This window comes from Pholcus phalangioides, unplaced genomic scaffold (genome assembly GCF_987345545.1).
Source record: "Pholcus phalangioides strain wild (caught in Gottingen) unplaced genomic scaffold, Ppha-v1.0 ptg000011l_1, whole genome shotgun sequence".
NCBI classification, from domain to species: domain Eukaryota; kingdom Metazoa; phylum Arthropoda; class Arachnida; order Araneae; family Pholcidae; genus Pholcus; species Pholcus phalangioides.
This window is the reverse complement of record NW_028301604.1, coordinates 6,366,601-6,389,575: the sequence shown is the minus strand read 5'-3', so window position 1 is coordinate 6,389,575 and position 22,975 is coordinate 6,366,601. Positions and strand designations below refer to the sequence as shown.

The window sequence follows — 22,975 nt, the reverse complement described above, 5'->3', positions numbered from 1 at the left end:
TCTTTACCTCACATTTATGCTATTTCCAAATTTTTCTCAGATTTTTAATTCAAATATCTCAGTGAATATTTCACTCAGAAATGTGGATTTTTTTTTCGCTTCAGGAGAGACAAGGTAATGACTTTCTAATCAGTTTTTTAGGGCAGTAATGTGTAAAAAGTTAATTTTTATATTTTAATGACCCCCTGCAATGTTAATGACATGTTATTTGAATACTTTTCCTGATTGGAAGTATGTGTGTGCCTTTAGGATCAAGGGTTCGCCAGTAAAATGTGGCAAGGGAGTTATGGAATCCCCCTGTGTAATACCAGAGACAGACAAGGACAGGGCCGTCATTTGGGGGGTCGGAGGGTTTTGAAAATACACTAAAAATGGTGTATATACATGCATACATAGAGTACATGTTCTTTGCCCCCCCCCCCCCCCTGGAAAAAGTTGAAATGACGTCCTTGGACAAGGAGGTGCAGTGGCATCTTAACCCATTGATGCCAGTTGGTAAGAAAATTTGCCATTCAAAATTTTAATTTTTTTTTTCTTTACCAGTGAATGGTGTGTAGAATTGGTTCCACTCAGTTTTTTTCTCTAAACAGTCGTCTTTAATGGGTTGACAGATGGGGCAACCGGAACCCATGCCCCGCGTCATAGAAGGCTTTCTTAAAGTTTGAAATTATTTCTTTCATTAATTCTGAATTTTCATTTTTTTTTAATGTACCTAATTCTTTTCAGCATTTATGTATATTCTGTAATTTTGCATGCTATTCTAGGTGTTGACTTTCCCTCACAAAAATGTATCAAATTGGAGCATCAGAGGGGACCAGGAGGGGTAAGGTGTATGATTGTAAAAACGATTGTATTGAATAAAAAGAGGATTTTCATTTGCACAAACATAGAAAAAATTTGAAAACAAGTGGATTCCTGACTTTTGAAAAAAAATTAGTTATTTTTCTTTGTTAATATTTCCCATTAAATAACCAAAACATTTTTTTTAAAAAGCATGTAGAAGTAAATTATGATAAATCAACTTCTTATGTCATGTTCTACAGCATCAGCTCCTAATTCTTCTTCTTGTTCACTCATCCTTATAGGAATGATCATATCTATTGCCTGGGGGGGGGGAGAAAAACTTTACTTTTCTACTTTTTACAACAAAAATTATACATATACAGTACTTCAAATATTCCAATAAATACAGGTGCCATTTGAGGATATTGTGTTACTGTCACGAACCGTGACTATAACCCAAGGTTGTGTAGGGTTATACGGGTATGGTACATTTTGAATGTGTGCATTTGATGTATTAGCCTCATTGTACCTATGAGAATCCAATGAAGTTTTCATACTTACCCATAAGAGAAAGAAGGTCATGGTGCCACTCCAGAGTCCGACAATAAGTACAGTCAGAACTTGAACACCGAGGAAATGAAATCCGCCACCCCTGAAAGCACCAGATTGACCTTTGCTAAGTTCTAATAAAGTATCTTGCTGAACAAATAAACCTGCAGCTGTCATTCCCCATATTGACCCGATCAAATGCACTGGAACTGCCCCCACTGGATCGTCGATCTGTACAGCGTCCAAAGCATGTGTAGCGACTGTAGTCAAAAATGAGCTCACTGTACCAATCAGCATCGCTTCCCATGGATTATAGAGAACGCATCCGGCTGATTAATGGGAAATAAAAAAAGGATTCTTATTATATTCACAGAATGTTTCTTTTTAAAGCCATTTATGTGACGTAAAATTGGGACAATTTTTATGTATGTATAAAAGAGTAGGAACAATTGTTATATATACAGGTTCTCCTGTAAGTCCTAATGCGGCCTTTATCTCATCAAGCGTTCGTCGTAGAGACATGGTTTCAATTTAAAAAATATTCAAAATGTGTTCAGATATAATCACCCCCGTACCAGTTTTTAGAGTGAAAATACAATGAGTCAAAAAATGAAAAAAAAAAAATCTAAATTTGGACATCTGCCCTAAATAACCCAATCAGAAAGTTGTTGCCCTGTCTCTTCAGAGGCCAACAAAAAAAAATCCAGCATATTCACAAGTGCGATATTCTCTGAGATATTTGAATTCAAAAATCTGAGGAATTTTGGTAGGACCAGCAGAAACTAATGGGCAAGGCTTCTTTCCCTCGTTGATGCTGTTCTTACTGAACTTTTCTCAGATTTTTGAATTCAAATATCTCGGCGAGTATTGAACTTAAGGGGAAAGGGTCTGAAGACGTCATCCTCAAAAAATGAAAAAAATTCAAGTACATTCATCTCACTTAGAAACACATAAAAACAAAAAAAAATAGCGGCGGGATGCAATTATTTAAGCCACAAAAAATGTTGAAAATGATAACAGTTGGCCACTTATTGCTTCTTTGCGATATCTATAAAAAACTTTTCCTTCCCTCCAATTTCTCTGTTCTATAGAAACTTTAGTCAATTTCTCTTTTTTTTGCCTATGCCAGCGGTTCTCAACCGGTGCTCCGCGTGAACTCTCCAGGGGCTCCGCGGCCGCTCGAGGAAAATATAAATTTGAAAAAAAAAATAATTATAAATGTTTTTGAATAATAAAAGTAAATCAGTGACTGATTAACTTTCATGGAGAAATAAAAAATATGCCTAGGGCTCCGCGAGCCAAAAAAGGTTGAGAACCGCTGGCCTATGCTGTACTTGATCGCGTGTTTGAATGACGTGTCACTAAATTCAGAAACACACTACACTGACGTGACGTGTAACTACGTTACGTCAGATGGCGCGGGATCATATCAGACATACGGTGTGTACACTGGTCTGATGTTTTAAGAAATGCATTAAGGCCGAAACACTACGATGACGAATTCGTGAAATCTTATTCGTAGAAATCCTGTACGTCACAGAATTTCCACGAATGTTTTCTTATGTGGCGTGGAATTCAAACGTCACAGAATTTCCACGAATCAGAATTTACCACGTCTCTGGCATCACGTCAGTGTAGTGTGTTTCAGCCTTTACACCATCAGTCAAAGTGAAGTCGTGCGTGTTGGTAGTGATATGTACTACTGTATATCGTTTTGAGAACTTGTAAATGTTTTGACTTTTTGAAAAATTGGTTTTTTTTCTAACACCCATGGATGTGAGAAGAGTAAGAAATGACTGCGTTAATCGTTGCAGTAAAGTGTTCGAGAAGAATGTGGAATCATCCCATACAGGGCCGTCTTTAACATACATGGGGCCCGTCCCCGAAAATAATAGCTGGAGCCCCTTAGCCCCAATTTTTTTTTTCTTCTGTGAGAGAGGAATCGAAAATTCAGAAAATGAAAATTCGAAATAAATGCAAGGGAAAATTTTTTTCAGAATTGGTGTTTAAATATAAAATAATAGAAATATATATATATAAGTGAAATCTCGCTACAACGATAAATTCTTCTACAACGATATTTTTCAAGTCTTGCTCAGAAATGTCTATACTCGAATGTTAAAACTGTGCTGCCTCTCGATATAACGATAATCCCTCTACAGCGATATTTTTCCTAGGTCCGCAGAATATCGTTATATCGAGGCTTCACTGTAATTCCAGAACTGATGAAAATTCAGAATTCCAGAATTGATTGAAAATTAAAAATTAGTAAAAAAACAATTCCAGATATGGTGGAAATTCAGAACTGTTTCTTTTTAAATGAAAATGCAGATTTCCTGAATTTATTAAAGAAGTTATTGCTACTGTAAATGTGGGCCCCCAAAACTCAGAGCCCCGTGCGACTGCACCGATCCCACATCCTTAAGAGTGGTTCTGATTCTCATAAACGCAGATCGACAGCTGTCTGGTGAGCCAACACCTTCTACAGCGGAAAGCCTCCGCGCGAAGCTTTGACGTCACTGAACTCGTCCATTTCACCTGTAGCCATTGAATATAGCAGTCCGACGTATGCGAAATTTTTATCTTTTTTTTGCAGTATATTCAATGACTAGGTGGAATGGACGACTTCAGTGACGTCTCGAACTTCGCACGGAGGCTTTCAGCTATAGACGGTGATGGTAGGGTCATACAGCAGAGAATTTGACCGAACGTGTTGGATTAGTTCCTTTTTCATTGTCGAAACGAAAATGAATCAAAACACGATCGAAGCAAAAAGAACGAGAAAAACAAATAAGGCGTCTTCACATGCCATCACACGACTGACGAAAATGTGAAAGGTTTGACTTTTTTGTGGCACGTAAATAAGACGTGTTACGTCAGATTTCATAATCCGACACATTCACATGTCACGTCAGCACAGTGTGAACTTACCTACGGAAGACTCATAGGTGGAATTTATATCGCACGCATTTCTATGGGGGCCCACGTCACGTCAGAGTAGTGTGCACGAATTTTTGCGTTACGTCAGATTACATCACAGACTTTACCACGTCACGTCAGCACAGTGTGAACATACCTACAGAAGTCTCATTGGTGGGATTTTATATCACACGCATTAACGTGTGGTACCACGTCACGTCAGCATAGTGTGTTTCAGCCTTTATCCTCTAGAGTTGTGAGGTTTTGAAGTCGTTGTTGGCCTCTATTGGCGTTCAAACTGTTAATATTTAAATTTTGTGAATGTTTAAATGAGTAGAATCACACACAGTGGTAATTTTTTCAAAACTTTTTGACGAGGTCACCTTAACGTCGGATTTTTTTATTATTACAGTATTATCATTATTTTTATTTATTTATTATTATTATTATTATTTATTTATTTTTTGCCTCAAAAGAGCAACAACTCTCTAATTGGGTTTTTTAGAACAGATTGCCCATATGACCATTTAAATTTTCTATTTAATGATGCACTGTATTTTTGCTCTCAAAACTGGTACAGGGTGATTTCTGAACAAATTTTGGGAATTTTTTTTAATTGAAACTATACTGTTTTACGATAAACGTTTGATGTGATAAGGGCCGCATTATAGGACTTACAGGGCACCCTGTATAGTACAGGATGAATTCTAAGCAGATTGGAAAAAACGTCGGATCAACGTGTCTAATACAAAAAGTAATACTGCACTTGCGGATAACTTACGCTGGTAAATTTAAAAAAATTAGTATTTCCAATGCCGTTCCGAGAAACGAATGGAAGATTCGAGTTTCCCCCTGGACGTTTACGGGTGTTTGTATTTTGTCTCTGGTAATTAGTTATGCTTTAAATACTGCATAAAATTGATTTCAAAAATCAACTAGATCCCAAGCTCTGGCTGCAACGATTTAGTCATCATGGTGGTTTCTTGCGTCTCGTAAATATGCAGTGTTTGATGCGTGAAAAAAATAAATGTATAATCATTTTTGTACTGTTCAACAATCTCACATTTAAAAATATTCATTCAATTTCAATTTTTTTTCTCAAAAACGGATTTAAGTAACTATTTGATCAGGACTTTACGGAAATCTCCCGTATTTTTTTTTTTTTTTTTTAGCCGTTTTTACTATTATATAAATCTATCCTGTTTCCTTAACAATCTCTTGGTTTACTCACACCTATGGAACTGAAAAATTTTCCTCTAACGGGATGTGACCGTTAATGGGCAGCGAAATCCTATTCCACGGAATTCCAAAAAATATCTGTTAACGAGAGATGTCCCCGCTAAGTTGAGTGTCCGTTATAGGAGATTCCACTGTATCAGGGCCGTAGTGTGCCTTTTCTGGGCCCCGGGGCAGACTTTTCTTTGGAGGCCCTTCTTGAAAAGGTTATTATTAGGCACAATAAGTGTAAATTTTTTGGAGTCTCCTATCCGGCTCAGGGCCCTGAGAAAAGGCCCCGGTTGCCTAGCCTAGTTACGGCCCTGCACTGTATATTTAACTTTTTTTTATGAAATACACTGTAATTTATTTCGGATTTGCTCCGTGATTTTTTTTTGTAGAACGTGTTGAATTTGAATTGAGTTTTACCCTTTATTTCTCGCTTATTGGGAATTTTTCGAATGATGTTTCGTTTATTTTGGCAGTTCTAATTATATTGGCGATGTTCCATGTTCTCCCGTATGCGCGATCATAATTTTTCTCGGTGAGATATATTGTCATTGTAAATATTACAGTGCCTTTATGATGTGCTCTTCACATTGTAAGTTTAATGAGTTTTAATTCTTTATTCACATAATTTTGCTTGCTATAATCAATTTCATTATATTCATCTCTGTATTAAGTAATAACGAGCCATAAACATCAGCGGAAAGGAAAACTTTCAGTAAAAACTTTAAAACTTTTTTTGTGGTCACAGTACTGTAGTGCATGAACAAATGCATTTAAAATATCCTTTAATTTCATAGACAGTGCTTGAAAAAGTGCTTTACGTGCGATGCAGTTTTATTTATTTTATATCATGAAATATAGTACGATAATTTGAATAAAACTTAAAAAGCTATACCTGTTATAGCAACCAAAGAAGAAAGAATTCCATTGATGATGTTTGAAATAAAAAATTTCTTGTACCAGATACAGCTGAAAAATAAAGATTTCAGTCTGTAATAATTATAGATCATTATATGTGGTTACGTGAGATGTTGGACACTGCTTTATACAGGTCATATACCGTTTTATACTTAAACTTAATTATAAAAATGACTGCGGTAAGTCTATTGATATGTAACTTGTAAAACTAGAGTAAAATCGAGTTTGCTAATCGTCAACGGTAGAATATAGACATATTTCTCAGAATTTAAGGGTTCATCGGCTGATTATGTAAATAGGATACGAAATATTTTTGAGAAATATCACTGGTAGTTCTTGTTGAAACTGAAGACTGAAAAAATGGCATGTATACAAATAATGCTTGTATGCCTATTTGCTTACCTCAAGAGCATAATCATTAATCCTCCTCCAACAGATGCATTGATCGTACTTATAGCTGATCTAAAAAATACAAAACGAGAAGCTTTATTTTCAATTACTCTGGTGAAGGAATTCATTTTTGTATAAGTCTTCAAAATTTTCAAGTTCATTTATTATCAAAATAATGAACTTATTACGTATTAGCATTACCTATATAAGAATCTATTATCTCTATAGAAATTACTGAAGCTTTTACTTTCACAGGATTGATAAAGAAAGGTTCCTTATTTGAGCCGTGCTCAACAATATTCAATTCAGGCTGATAATTTTTATTATGGTGAATATCCAGGGTGTCCATACGTATCGCGTTGTCCAATAGCTAATTCCTTAACCATTAACTTTAAAGATAAAAGCTTAAAAGAAAATATTTTGGTTTGACATAAATTTTCATACAGTCCCTTAAAGATTTGGTCTTAAATCCACGAAATTTTAAATCCCAAAACGCAATCAATTTTGATCGTACGAAAAGGATTTTCTTTTTTTCCGTCTAACATATCAGTGCATGCAAATCACTTTACTGAATATGATTTTATAACCAGAGGACCGTATAAAAAATTATTTTTCGTAACTTTTCGAGAAATAACTTTTTTCGATTTTTATGTTTTATGGCGTCTAGGATAATGTCCGACAACATCTGGAACTTTTTTTTTGTAATCGATCCACAAAGGCTAACGATTGAGGAATTATTTATTTTGCATGGATAAGAGTGGACATCCTAAATTTTATCTTACTATTGATTACAGATTATAAGCACCTGGCAGCATATTTCCATTTAGCCCCAGATATACCAAAAGTGCTGCCACAGTTGAATCCCAACCAGCTCCACCTGAAAGGAAAAAAAACCCACTAAACACGTCATGTCCTATATTAAACTAATTCGTATATTGTGGCATTGTAATCAAATACTAAGCACAAAAATGCACAAGAGTCCGGAAAACTTATTTTACTTTATCCGAAAGTTTGTGATGAATATTTACAAATATTACGAAATTTTTATACCATCACAAAATAAATTTTTATACCATCACAAAATAAATTTTTATACCATAACAAAATAAATTTTTATACCATACACGCTAAACTTTGTTCCTTCTAACTTCGGTCCAAATGTCAACAAAAGCACGTGTGTCATACTCAAAATGATTGGTTGAAGAACATTTCACCTCTCTTACAGTACAACAATGCCAAAAATATAGTTCTTTGTCGTTTGCTCCTCGCATCATAAAATACTCAGAATTTTTATTTATTCCGTATTATTTCTAAGTTATCTGGAAGAGGGAAAAAAAATATTTTTTAAAGATCGGTCAAAACATTTTTGCTGCTATGTCTTCAGGGTGGGTGTTGGATCAGGATGCACCTTTCTCACTCAAACATTACTGTGTCTTTTTTAACGGAAGTGTTATTGTTTTTTATTATTATTATTATTCCTACTAGCAAACAAATTTTATATACGCTCCTTCAAGAGTTCTTGCAAAAGGAGCTTTCTCCTTTATGGTTTGATGACATAAATGAAATGTGCTTGTCTTATCTTGTTTGGCAGAGCTATTTGAAAATTTATTTCTTTGCAACTACTCGCGACTCCTATTGTAAACTACGACAGGGATTTGTTGCTGTTAACAAGATTTTCTTTTTTCTCATCCACGCACCTTAACATACACTGAACGGGGTGGGGAGTCACTTATCGTGGTGAATATACACCAAAGAAATCGCAGTTATGTTCTAGCAGCTTGTTGGGAGGCAATAATATTGGTTTCGTCGACGGTGGCGAGCCAAAAAACTCTGAGGATTATCACGAAGATGATAAAGTTTTGGAAACCTCGTTCGAAAGCGTACTGCTCATTTTTGATTCAATTAGCATCATTGTGACAGACACTATAGATCCACTATGAATCTATAATTAGATCTTGATCGCTAATACTCTGAGTCGCAACTAAATACTCTTTTTTGGCCGGGGCAAGCATATATTCACCTTCTTCCCCCCCCCCCCGTGTTTGGGGGGGATAAATAGTTCGTTAAAGGGAGGATTTAGCGCTTTTTCTGGTCCAGGGCACTAACCCGCGTGTATTTTTGGCTGAGGGGGGAAGTCATAACCCTAGGCCAGTGGGTTTTTCTGTCTTGGAAAGAATTTTGTGAGCTATTGTTTCATTAAGAAGTCAAAATGTAACTTAATAAAAGTATTTTTATTCCGTTTGACGACCTCTAAAATTTAGCGGCCTGGTACGACGGCATCTTTCTTACCTGCCTAAGTCTGACCCTGGTGTGGATGGCTTCACATGATTATACCTGCAGAGTGGGTTTTAACATTCTAAAATCCCACACTAACATATGTAAAATTCATGTAGTTGCACAACCGGTATAGTATGGATGAAGCGATCTTAATTTTTGTTAAATTTGAAAGAACAGTTACCTTTCAATGAAACTCCTATTCATCAGCGGTTCTTATCTTGGTAAAAGGTAGATTATACTTGAATAAATGAAGTATATGAAAGTATTCTTTTCTTACTTATCTAAAAGAAAACCATTCGGCAGTCCAATTCTTTGATTTAGCAGAATGTACCATCAACATGCGAATGCATTTATTACACTGCACTGTATATCGTGTCAATTAATGCTAAAAGCTAATTAATATAGCTATTTTATGTTCCTCTTATGAACTGTTGAATTCGAAATCTGTATACTAGATTGAACCCATAAACCCAACTTTGAAAACGATGATTTTTTCAGTTGTTTTTAATGATTCAGACCATAGTAACCTGGATCTGTAAATTTTGAATTACCGTATTAAATAAATTCAAAGAATTTGAGTGATCTTTCTCTTATTTTATTAGTATGCGTTAAACAATCTTATTACGCGCAGTACTCTCCGATCATGTTTCTGTATAGCAAAAAAATTGATTTCAGCACACAGAAAATGAGTAAATAAAATTTACTTCGCCTTTTTTATTGAACTCTCATATATTCAGTACCAGCTGAAAAAATCGATCGTAGCTTAAAAGCGTATACATTTCTTTTTTAGTTCGTGTAGGTAATAAGTTGTATCCAAGCGCATGTTTATCTCCCTCAAATTCTCTCCGCCCCCCCCCCCCAAAAAAAATCTTATTTAAAAGAAAAAACACTTGGCTTACTTTTTGTGTTAGGTGGCTTAGCCTGGAAACTTTTACATGATATGAGCGATATAGATATGTAGGTTTGGGATTATCCTGATATTTTTTGTGAGACCTCCGTGAATAAATAATATTTGCTAAAAAAAAGGTTGCATACAGTCAACATGAAGTCTTTTATTCGTAGTTACGAATTTCCCTTAGTCGATATCCATGTGTTTCGATGTGTTTTTTTATAAAAGCAGTTGAGGCATATAAATATTGCTAAGGACGGGATTGCTATAAAAGTTTCAGAAAATTTCTTTTAAAAAACTTGAAAAATGCAACCAATAAGTGCATCGGTTACATTCGGTAACCGATAACCTTATTGGATGCCAGGCCCGTCATATGAGCTCCCCCTCCCCCGGCTTTAGAAAATACACTAGAAATGGTATATATATATATATATATATATATATTTATTTATTTATTTATTTATATTAATAAATTTTGATTCTTCTATATTTTTTAATTCAATGGTACTACATCAGAACGTCGGGGGAATCGAGCATCTATTTAGGCTTTGGAGGCCAAGGGATGCTCTCAGAAACGTTCCGTATCAAGCCAATGTCAGGTTGTTCCCCCCGATGAGAGACCTAGACATTGGCTGGGACTTTTTTCATTTTTGAATTCTTTTTTGAATTCTTCGATTTTTTTTCATTCCAAAGTTTTGAAATTTTCAATTTCCAATTCACATAATTAATTTGTTTTCAGTTTTTCATACATGAACAATGAAACTTTAGCAATGTTTTTTCACTACACTTCATATTACAGCTGCCTATGGCGCACAAAGCTTGGCTGGAAGAGATCTCGGCAACGGGATAAGTCCGGTGGCAGAGCCCCTGGCGTTCATTCATTCAGCTGCCTATGGCGCTGGTATTGGTGAGTTTCGACAAAAATCAATTTTTAATAATGTACATTTTTCTATATATATATATATATATATATACATACACACATACAAATATAAATATGCATGCAAATATATATATATACATACATTGAGTATATGGTCTTTGCTTCCCCCCCCCCCGAAAAAGTTAAAATGACGCGGTCCTGTTGGTTGCATTTTTCAAGTTTTATGAATGAACTTTTATGCAACTGTTATATAGTATAATCCTGGTCTAAAACACACACATATTCTACTTCATATTTACATTTTAAAAAGAAACGTTTTTACGTACTCACCATAACATGAACATACCGAGCATAGCATTGATGGGTGATCCCATTTCCATTGGTTTTGCATCTTGACCGAATTTACCTATTCGTGGTTTGACCATGATCGTTGCAACTAATGCTGAAGCTCCTCCGACGAGATGAACTGGACAACAACCAGCTATATCAACAACGTTCATCTTGTTCAAAAAACCATGACTACCCCAAATCCAACCAGCGGGTAAACTGTATATGAAAGTGTTAACAAATGAGTAAATACAATAAGCTATAAAGCTGAACCGCTCAGTGATTGCTCCGGAAACAATAGTTGTAGCCGTGGATGCGAATGATAACTGGAAGATATACGTCGCGTACAAATAGCCCATATCTTCATCGTGCGTATCAACGAAATAGCAACCAACAGCGAAGAAGGCATTTGTACCTCTTGCTGTACCATAGCTCATACCATATCCAAACATCCAATATCCCAATCCACCGAATACGACATCTATTGTGTTCTTCATCATTATGTTTATTTCATTTTTTTTCCTTGCTATTCCAGACTCTAACAATGCAAAACCTGTAACACATAAAAAGATTAATAAAATTATTTGTACTTGGATAAAACCTTCGCTATGCAGTTCATTTCTGAAAATTGCTTGCATACAGTTACCTGATTGCATAGTAAATATAATGAAGGAGCTCGTCATGATCCATGTAGCATCATCATAAGATATTTTACGTTCTTGTCCATCGCAACCGGTGACATTGTGAATTACACTTGTTGTTTTGTTTGGCTTGAAAGAAACTGACATGACACTTCAGTGTATACTCGTATAGTCTTTTAGTATGTAACATAAAAGTTATTTCTATATAAATTAATTTCTTTTACTTTCATTTTTTCCCAAGAGAAAGCATACCAACAAATCGTAGCACAAACTTCGTTCAAATGAAATCAACCAAAAATGAAATTCTAGGTCAAATTACAAAATGTATGCAAAAATCATGATGGTTAGGATGCATTTAAGAACTGGGTTAAGGTAAAAAGATATTGGATGAGATTGATAAAAAGCTCTACTTGGGATTTCCGAACAGCTATCTGCGTGATTTAGTAATGTACTATGCCCGAAAAGATTTTTTTTCTCCGAGAGGCAGCATAAAAAATTTATCAAACTAAGTGAAGTAAACGGGTTACGTGATTTCTCAACGTCTACTTAATGAAAATCAATTTCACTTTTCTTTCAGGAGATAGGAGATCGGCTTTTTTTTCTTCTGGTGCAGGTGCTTCTTCTGCCGTTAATAGTTCAACTCTCTTTATTGTTTTTTTTTTTTTTTTGCAGCCTCTGTGCTGCGTATTTCATCGATCTGTTGGCATTGTTGGAGAAAGATTCGATATCCGAGAAGGACAAAAGAAATAAGGCAACGGGGACAACTTGCATGACCGGGATAAGTTTCGTTTATAGATGCGCTCGAAAACTAGATCAATTTCCTAAATCGGTTTTGGAAACATACCGAGGCAGATAATTAGTTGATATATTCAGTACATTTGTCCAGAAAATGTCAACAGTTGAAGTCGAAGAATACAGTCGAACTTGGTTATAATGACATCGAGAATTCCGTGAAATTTTGTCGTTGTAATCAAGGTTGACGTTTTTTGACCTTCAAAATAAAAAAATGTAATCATCAAAAATCAAATTATATGTATGAAGTTGAAATTTCATTACATAAGTGACCATATTTTATTGAAAAAAATGTGAAAATATTGGGATCGTAAACACGGGACATCACTAATTCTCACCAAAAATGTTTTGTCAGCCAGACATTGATTCTTTCTTTTTCAAATGAAATCAAGTTTATTATTGTGTAAATGCAAAAAATGTGGGAAAAAGAGAGGAAAAAAAAATTACCAGGAATTGAAGAAAAAATTACCCATTCTCTGGTAAATGCTACCAAAATTAGTATGGACAACAAAATATTGAACGGTTAAAAAAAAAGTCCTTGATTTTGTAAGGGCTCCATACTTGCGAACAGAACTCCAGAGTCGGGCGAACGTACACACAGAAAGCATATGACAACGTATGCGCATCACACTTGCGGTATGCCGTACATAACATAACGTACATTTCCATGATAATGATCAGTGAAATACAGAATGCGGCTCATTGTAATACCTAAATCCACGCATGTATCCAAGTGCTGTAACGTTTCATTACCTAGTTGATAATATTCAGGATCGGTTCGTCTACCTGAAAGCATTGATCCGCTTTTTGATGATTAAATAGGGAGTTTATACTGATAACTCCACTGGAAAAGTTGCTGGCGTGCAATTCTTAGGCTCCTAGTGTTTTCTACTAGAGAGAATAACTTCACGTCATCGGCGAATTGCAATAAAGAGATGGGTGACACAGCCTGAATAATACCGTAAGTGTACAAAGTAAATAAGATCGGGCCCAAAGCCGACCCCTGGACGAATCCGCTTGGCACCTGGCATTCTCTAGACATGGCGCTGGCTACGCGAACCTGATAAACTCTGTCTGACAGCAGTACTTGAATTATCCTCATAATTTTATCAGGAACTCCCATGCCAGCTAGCTTTCTCAATAGCAGCAGCCTGTCTACTTTATCAAATGCCTTTTGGAAATCGACGTAAATTACATCAATCTCTTGTCCCGAATTTGTAGCACTCACCCATATATCATGACAAATCAACTGCTGCACTGATAAGGAGCGGCCAGGAATGAAGTCAAACTGAAGTGAGGGGATTAGGCCCATCTTGACGGCGAATGGAAGCAATATTGCGCTTAGAAACGCGGAATTTAGTTTGTTGGCCACGGGAGAGACAGGGCATCAACTTTCTAATTGGGTTTTTGAGGGCAGGGTCATTAATTAAAAGAAATTAATATTTCGGTGAAAACATTAAAAAATATCGGAAGAAAATACCATTTATATCTGCCATATTAACCAATTTCTGTTTTTAAATGCTTTTTTGAAAAGAGGTAACTCAAAATTTCTCAGGAAGAAAATTTTTGCGCCCCCTCCATAGGTCGATCTTGCTTTCGCCCCTAGGCAGGTTGTCCGTTTAAAAAGTTAATTTTTTTTATTTTAATAACTATACAACTCCTTGCAGCATGAATGACGTATGTGAGTTCTATACCTTATTTGGATAATTTTTCTAGTTGAAAGTATGACTCTATGAAGACACACACACACATAAACGGTTCACCAGTAAAATTCGGCAAGGGAAATTAAGTAATCACCCCCTGCATAAGAGAGTCATTAAATAATTTTTTTGGAATTAAACTGAGAGCTGTTATAGTTTAATTCTTTCTGAAGCAAAAATGCTGATACTTGGATTTGATTGACAAAAGATATTAAGATGGTCAATTCAATTTAAAAAACTCGCAAAAGTAAAAAATCTAAGTTACATTTTCTTTGGCTCTGAGGTATATAAAAAATTGTTTTCTTCCCTAATATATGTCACGCACACACATAAATTGTTGAATACCAGTTTGCAGAATTACTGTGAATGTGAACTTAAGTCTTATTTAAAAACTACATCAAATTTTCCTGAATATTGGCAGTCATTTTGTATTTTAGATGGGTTGTTTTTTGTAGAAAAAAAACCTTTGGTAATGGTCAAAAAAGATATTTCAAGTTTGACATTATGTCAGAATACATTTTTATGCTTTTCCGTTCAAAAAATGCCTCTATTTTTTCAACTGTTTTTATCTGGTCTCCATAAATTATGAGAAAAAACACAAAAAATGCTATGTTAAAAAAAATTAATGTGTTTTTAAGGAAATGGTTCAATGCAAAAATATTATATTGCAAATGATGGTGCTGTCAAAGGTTTGCATCAGCAGGAAATACTGTATGTAGCTTAAATATGCATGTTTTAGAGTGAGGCTGTCGGGGGGTTTTATTCGTGATCGTGTAATAAAAATTCTGAGATGTGCCGATTTGCGTAACAGTGACTCTCCCAGGTATCATCTTCCAGAGCCATCAAGATAATGGGAAACTGATTTCTAAATAAAGTCAGACACACACAGGTGACCAGATGATTTGAGGGGGGTTGGTGCACGATCTTTGCTTTTTTCCTACGGGAAAAATATCTCTCCTTTAAGGAACATTTGAAAATTGTCTATTAACTTTAAGCACTCAATTTTCTTTTTCTCAAAAACTATGGATATTTTAAAATAATTCAACAAGAGCATTTAGGATTTTAATTGTTTGTTATTTTTTTTCTCGAATTTTAAATTTAACAACATTTACCTTTTTCTAAAATCACCTAAATTTAGTCCTACTTGGTGCCATAAAATTTCTTTAAATAATTTTAATAAGAAATCCTCTCGATAAAGTATGTAACACAAGTATTGAGAGACACACAAAGTCTCAAGTCATTTTAACAAGTGGTGTTTAAAAAATGTTTCTTATCTGACAAAAAACTCATTTTTTAGAAAAAAAGCTTTTTAATGGAAAATCTTAGCATATAATGCCTGCCAACAGTTTACATTAAAATATGTTTCAAATATACCTTTAGTGCAGGTAGAACAAAAACTCGAACGCAGTTAGACTCAGAAAATTTTACAGTATTTGGAAATTGGAAATTCTCAGAAATGTGTTTTTTTAGAAAATTCGCCTGCACCAACCCCCCTAACTCAAGCTCTTTTGTAGTCCATAAGCTTTGGACACATCCTCTAATCACATACGTAATCACACACAATTGTGCAAACACGTTGCCTATTTTGAGAATTGACACATTTTTTTTACATTACATTTGACAAGTATTGTAAAATTAAAGCAATTTTTTGAAAACTTACTTTTGTGTCCTTTTAGACATCACTATGCAATACCATTACAAGTCGGATATGAAGTTGCTGAGTATTTTCATGATTTTTTCAAAAAATTCACGGAAACGGATGGAATACTTTCAGACGCAAAAAAGTATTCCTTAGCGAGAAATTTTACTTGCATAAAATTTTTTGCACTTTAGATTCGAAAATAAGCTACTATTCGTAAGCTATGTATTCGTTCACTAGCTGTTTTATCTCTCTACACGTTATAAGGGTAGTTCAGGTATGCATTGGGACGCATTCTTGTTTTATTTCGAAGTTCTAGGCGTAGAGTAAAATTAATAAGTTATACATTTATTATATGATATTTCAATTTGTGATTTCATGAATTGAATAAGAAAAAAATGTAAGTTTTAGAATTTAATTCCCGTTTTCTGGCTGTACATATCGATCTGAAGTGGGCTATGTATAAGTGTGCACAATATCACTGAATTAAAGAAATACTTATGGGGAATTGACGTCACATCTGATTTTGGTTTATCACACACAAACACGTTTCTGTTTCCCCAAAAACTATTACTATCATTTTTTATAAACGATGTGGACGCTTATTTGACTTAAAATCTCCCAGAATGCAAATACTTTTGTAATAACTCAGAAACGTTTTTGTCGAAAAGGAAACATAATCTAAAAATAAGATTAATTGCACAGAGTGATTATTTCAAAAGAATTTTACACACAGAAAAGAAAGTTTTCAAATAAAATTTATTAGATGACGGCGAATTTCTTTTCACAAATTTTATAGGTTTTCACTCAAATAATAACGCATGGTGAGCATTTTCTTATGGAAGTACAACCAGAATCTGCAATAGCAGTCCAGGCAGTTTTCCGTTTTTTCCTTTTCGGAAATGGTGTTGAAGATGTTAAATATTTCTGAACCAAATGGGAATCCCATTCACTTCTGGAAGGAATATGAGGAGTAGAATGTTCTAGTGAATGCCCTCGTCGTTTGAGATCGTCAACCATTGCATCGTAGTCGTAACAGTCGTGACGAACATCGTGCTCATTCAAATCGGCACCCAAAGTTTCGTCTACTTCATTCATTCTAATAGGAAAAACCAAGTCGATGGTCTACAAAACAAAAAAGCCAGTTTACTTCGGTTTTTATAATTTATTTACTCAAAAATCTAATTTCAACTACAAACTTGAGTAACTGGCAAAATATTTCGTAATTTAAGTCAATTATAAACAAATATACCAGCAACATTTGTAGAGGTGTTATAATATAAAATTATCAGCTATCAAGTTTATAGCTGAAGCTTCTTAGGTGTAATTAAAAGATAACACACACAATAAAAATTCAAACCACCAAAATGTCATCACATTTGCTTCTTCACTATTTTTAAACCGAAAGAGTGTTTCCATTCCAGTTGCTTACCTTCAATATCACAAATGTAGTTAACATGCTCCACGCAGCCGTAGTCACGCATGCCAATAGCTGTACTCCAAGAAAATAAAAACCTCCTCCCTTGAACACACCATTGAGTCCTTTAGTCATTTTGAGCAGAGTATCTGCTTCCACAAACAATCCTACTGCTACCATGCCTAATATACCACCCACGGCATGTACGGCCACTGCTCCAACGGGATCATCTATGTGGAACCTGTCGAGGATAGGTGGTACTTCGTTCACAAGAAGTGCGCTAACTCCTCCAACGATAATTGATTCCCATGGTCTCAAAAATGCGGATCCAGCTGGAATACATAAGAACTTCTAATAAAACACAGGTTATTTTCTCAAAAAACTACTGCTTGTTTTGCGGTTGATACAAATAACCACTGAAAATTCAGCTATAGTTTTGACTGAAAATGAAGGATTTCTGAAACTCAAGCTTTTTGAATGTTGATCGGAGTGTTTCATGAAAATGCGGCCACTCGCGGCTGTCTTTATAGCATCATATGGACCCCATTAGAAGCGTCATGTGCATGAGGCAGCATTATAATGGGATCCAAATGAAGCGTTGGAACTGCCCGAGTATGATGTGTAAAGACAGTCCTGTACAATCTAAGGTATCACTCTCTTACTTATGATAGAGAAACCATTTAAATAAAAAAAAAACGAATTAAACATAAAATCCCTAAAAATCCAAAATAGTTCCTTCAGGTTTAGACTGATGCTTATTACATTATATGTCACTATGCCTAAGTTTCCATTTCTTTCTGAAAATTATTCATCCATTAAATTACGTGCATCAAAATCATATGACTATACTCACCAGTAACACCAACAAGAGCTCCAAGAATACCGTTGACAATGTCTGAAACGCCAAATATTCGGTTTTTAATATACCTAAAATATTTGTAAAAAATGTACAATGTGAACACAAAATCTTCAAAAAAACTTTAAAATTTGTTTTTTAATAAATGAAGGGTTCGGCCGAATGACGGCCCATGTGGTTTTTTAAACGTTCGCAAAAAATGTAACATAGACAGTTATTCAGCCGTACTTCAAATGATAATAATAAGTAACGATTCTCTCTCTCTCATAAACTCACGTGGTAATCACTGCTACTGTGCCTCCTCCTAAAGATGCATTTATGGTATTGATTGCAGCTCTGAAAGAAAAACGGGTTAAGATTATTCTGAGTTCGCCATTTCTGATGCAAACCTTCATTATAAATTTATTCATTTTTAAGAAACAAACCTGCCAGAATACTGCCACTTGTTATTCGTAATTCCAAAACTGCTTCCAGTGTTGAAAACTAGCCAGCCCCACCTTTTGGTAAAAATAATAATATAATAAACAATTTTGAAAAAGAAAAGAAAAAGCAATTTGATAATTTTTTAGTAACTGTTTATTGTAATCAGCATAAGCGTAAAGTGATTGGAAATATTGGGAAGAGCAATCTAATATTTCCATAGGCTACTATGGAGATGTCGGGGTGACAAATTTTGGGGTAAGTGGCCTCGGGCCCATGCCGTTTACGCCTATGGGGTAGTACGCCAGTGGCACTATTTTACTCGTATAGTTGAATGAAGAATGATAATAAAGAGATTTTTGAAAATAAATACATTAAAATAACGATTGCTATAATCGTTTTCACAAGAAACTTCTCCATATTATAATCCTAAATGATGTAGCTGTAACTCACCAAAGCGTAAACATTCCTATGATGGCGTTCCCGGGGTTGCCCATCGCTAACGAAGTCGTTCCTTCGTCATAGCGATGCAATCTCGGACCCAACATAGTAGCAGCGACCAGAGCCGAAGCACCACCACATAGATGCACAGCACACGATCCAGCAAAATCGATAGCACCCATTCTTTTCAAGAATCCGTGATCACCCCACATCCAACCAGCTGGTATGCAGTAAGTGATTGTGTTTACGAAAGAAAATACTATATATGCGTTAAAGTCAGCTCTTTCGGCCATGGCTCCAGACACGATGGTTGTAGCTGTGGTCGCGAACGACAACTGGAAAATGAAAGTTGCAAATATCCCCATGTTATCATTATCGGCATCTAGAAGGAAGGACCCTATTCCACAGAAAGCAGTTGTTCCAGGGCCGTCACCAAATTGTAAGCCATAACCAAACATCCAGTATGAAAGTCCTCCAAGAACAACGTCTACAACATTCTTCATAAGGATATTCACTTCGTTCTTTTTCGCCACTGCTCCCGATTCCAAAAGCCCAAAACCTTGAAAAATCACAAAAATATCGTTTAATGCTAATACAAAACAATTACAAGTTCGGAAACACAAAGCTTACTCTAGTGAAAAAAATCAATAGAACCATTGCTTTACCACACACCAACTCCGATCATATCGCCATACAGCAATTTACTACCGAATGAGTTTAGGTTGGAAATAAAAGCACCATCTACTGGTGGTCACCTCAGGCTTGTTAGGGAAAAGAGCTTGTTATTTATGTTCTTCCCCAGGATCGAACCCGTGGACCTTCATGGTGGTAGACGAGCATCTTACCACTGCACCACTCTGGAATGCATTAAAATTCATGCCAAAAGAAGGGTAAAATTGTTCTTGTTTTATTCTCCATTATAAGGTGAAAAAATTTCAACTTCAAAATACCTTGATTAATGTTTCCTTCAAACAACATAATTTTGAAAAATTTAGCACTGCGTCAAGAATAATATTGTATTTTAGTAAAAAGGTGATTATAGTCACCAACCTCATTGATGTGCCAGAAAAAAACTGATGTATCAGTCGAATACTTGATACCTCTTTTACAATCTCGCCGAACTGCAGAAATACGACGAGCCATAGATCATATGAGCTGGAGGAACCCTTTTCCAATCATAGACACTGTCTTGAAAATTGCGATTTCCTTACCGTGGGCGGAGTGACTATCCATCTACTTTGGAGCACCATACACATCAGGGATCGCTACATTACTATTTTAGACTTGAGTCTGGTAGCTCCATGGTTCATGTAGACCAGGGATGACCAACAGCTGGCCCGCGAAGAGATTTTGTGCGGCCCCCGACACGGTAAAAATACTGTGTATTAAATTGTTTTTCTGTTTGGGCTATTGGTTTCAAAAGCAGGATTTCCCGATTAACAAACTATTTACATTCATTGCACCGTGACGAAAATTTTTCGAAGTGTATGCCAACTCACAATGTTGTTTGGTGATATGAATGACATCGATTACGAAAGAAAACCTAACAGGGCTTTTAATCCCTTCACGTACAAGCTTTTGGAAACAAATCTGAATGATCTCTATTTGACGAATCAGTGATAAATCTGGTAATCTTGTCCTAACTTAACCACACGTTGAAGAAGGGGAACAATCGAAGAAAAGGAAAACAAATAGGGAAAATAAAAGATAATAGTTAAGTAAATAAGAGGGTATACAGTAGATTTCTCTTTCACCCTTACTGTGTCCTCTTTTATTCTACATGTATATAGTAGAAAGATACATTATGTGTGGGGGGAAGGAATCACTAACAGGAGTATAGAAAAAAACTGGGAGAAAAAAAAAAAACGACTTCAGTTCATAATGTTACAATAAAGCTTCGCGATGCTGAGGAGAGAGAAAAGAAAACACAAGGATTGAATTTATTCCACTGGCGTTTGGACGAAATATTTAGTTCGTGATCGTAAAAGGGTGAAAATAAACAATACGAGCCGGCATTTTCGAATGCTTCCCTGTTGCCATTCCCGACTCGTAATACGTAATATCTTCACCATCTTCTTCCTCCCTTTGAAGGAAAACAATAAGTTACAGTTTGTGGGAGTAAGCTTTTGGCATGCTGTCCATCTCAATAATAAAACTCTTCTCAAGGATGTGACTCAATTTCTTTAGCGTCTATTCGATCCATGCGGCCCCACAGGTTGCAAAATCAAGGGTAAGGAAAAAATAATAATTGCCGAAAAATGAGAATAAACTACATATTTTGTCGGTAGAATTTCAAACTACGGATGTAATTGGATGGAATAATTTGCAGAAGAAACAGAAATTTTTTATGCATTGCACCTTATACGGTGGCGACTGATGCATTTTCAGAATGCTTAAATCTCACTGTATGTTCGCACCAAGCTAGCTTGCGACTCGCTTATTAGCTACACGCAACTGATGTCAAAAATTGAAGGTGTTCACAATAATGTAAATCGACTGTGTATATTTACCTTTACTTGGCAAGCATTGAATCATCCAGTGGGAAAAAATTTGAGAAGTTATATTATATATATAAGCAAATGAGGTACTTTGAATGTCATTTTAGGACAAAAAAAATTTATTGTCAATATTTAAAAAATATGGGGATGTTGAACATACTATTTAATTTACATAAATAAGAATAGCATAAAAAATTTCATTTATTGTTTGTCAACTTACTTCTCTATTATTGTTGAAGAATGCAGAGCAATATCTCTCCTCCACATGTTATTTCTTTCCAAAACGCAAAGATTAGCAATTGTCATTGTTTGGCTTGTCGACAAATAAGAGACACATTCGAGCCATTCGGTTGGTGATTGTACAAACTTCATGAACAGCTCAGCTCACAAGTAAAAATCGAATGCTTAATGAGTTGCTCCAGGCTCGTCATTTAAACTTTTTCCGGGGGGGGGGGGCAAAGAGCATATACTCAATATATGTATATATTTTTTCACCTTGTTTGTCCATTTCTATTGTATTTTTTAAAGTCGGGGGAAGTGATTACCCCTCCCCCTTGACTCGCTCCCAAATGACGGGCCTGAGTTGCTTAAAAGCATATTTGCCGAAACGAGCTCAAAATATAAAATGGCTTTACTTGAAAAATGTAAGAAACCAATGTTTGCATGAGAGCAGCAACATAGTTAATTCAAGGGTTAATTTTTTTTAAGATACTAAAATCAAACTTCGCAAAATCAAAAATCGGTGGAAATATTTGATAAAATATTGATAATGCATCGCTTACCTGTCTGCATAGTGAAAATCACGAAAGAAGCCGTTAATATCCAGGTTGCATCATCAGCATTGACTGGATTTAATCCCGCATCTATTTCACTTATATTCGACATGTTTCCTTTAGTAAAAATTCAAAGCTGTTTCCTCCTTTCCAAGAAACTATACTCAGTCATTTAAAGTTAATTAATTTTTAAGTTTCAATTATATATATATATAAAACTCTTTCCGTAACTTAAACATTTTACTTTTCAACGTTTTATATTCTTTTTTTTAATTAAAAAGTTTTTTTATTAAAATATACGTTTACTTTTTTTCCGACGTATTCACTGTTTTAGCCGGCTGATACCTAAAACTGTATCTTTATAGGAGTAATGTGCATCTTTTATATTATGCATCACATTTTCGTATTCGGCATTTGTCGTGAGCTCTAGCCCTCACATACATTTGATTACATCTGAAAATTGAATCTTCCGTGTGTGGAAATAGGTATCGATTCAACTATGGAACTCGTGAAACGCAAACAAAAAAGTCTGCGATTGATCGATTCGATATCGTAAAAGACAGTTGAAGAAATAATGACATTCACTTGAATGTATTAGGTTGGAGGAAAAAACTCAGAAAGAAAAACTAATACAATTTT

General features: G+C 35.3%; 2 protein-coding genes across 2 annotated transcripts; both read right to left on the bottom strand.

Annotated features, from left to right (window-relative positions):
- Positions 1-1,017: 1,017 nt before the first annotated feature.
- On the bottom strand, positions 1,018-13,904 carry LOC149079989 (putative ammonium transporter 3). The gene is made up of 8 exons (XM_089238580.1): positions 13,617-13,904; positions 11,806-11,929; positions 11,163-11,712; positions 7,589-7,660; positions 6,796-6,855; positions 6,371-6,444; positions 1,345-1,661; positions 1,018-1,104 (listed from the first exon to the last, which is right to left on the bottom strand). The coding sequence occupies exons 1-8, from the start codon at positions 13,902-13,904 to the stop codon at positions 1,018-1,020; spliced, it is 1,572 nt and encodes a 523-aa protein (XP_089094706.1).
- A 2,834-nt stretch (positions 13,905-16,738) lies between these two features.
- LOC149079988 (putative ammonium transporter 3) lies at positions 16,739-22,448 on the bottom strand. Its single transcript, XM_089238579.1, has 7 exons — positions 22,346-22,448; positions 19,078-19,624; positions 18,630-18,701; positions 18,481-18,540; positions 18,202-18,275; positions 17,364-17,680; positions 16,739-17,056 (listed from the first exon to the last, which is right to left on the bottom strand). The coding sequence occupies exons 1-7, from the start codon at positions 22,446-22,448 to the stop codon at positions 16,739-16,741; spliced, it is 1,491 nt and encodes a 496-aa protein (XP_089094705.1).
- Between the last annotated feature and the right edge of the window lie 527 nt (positions 22,449-22,975).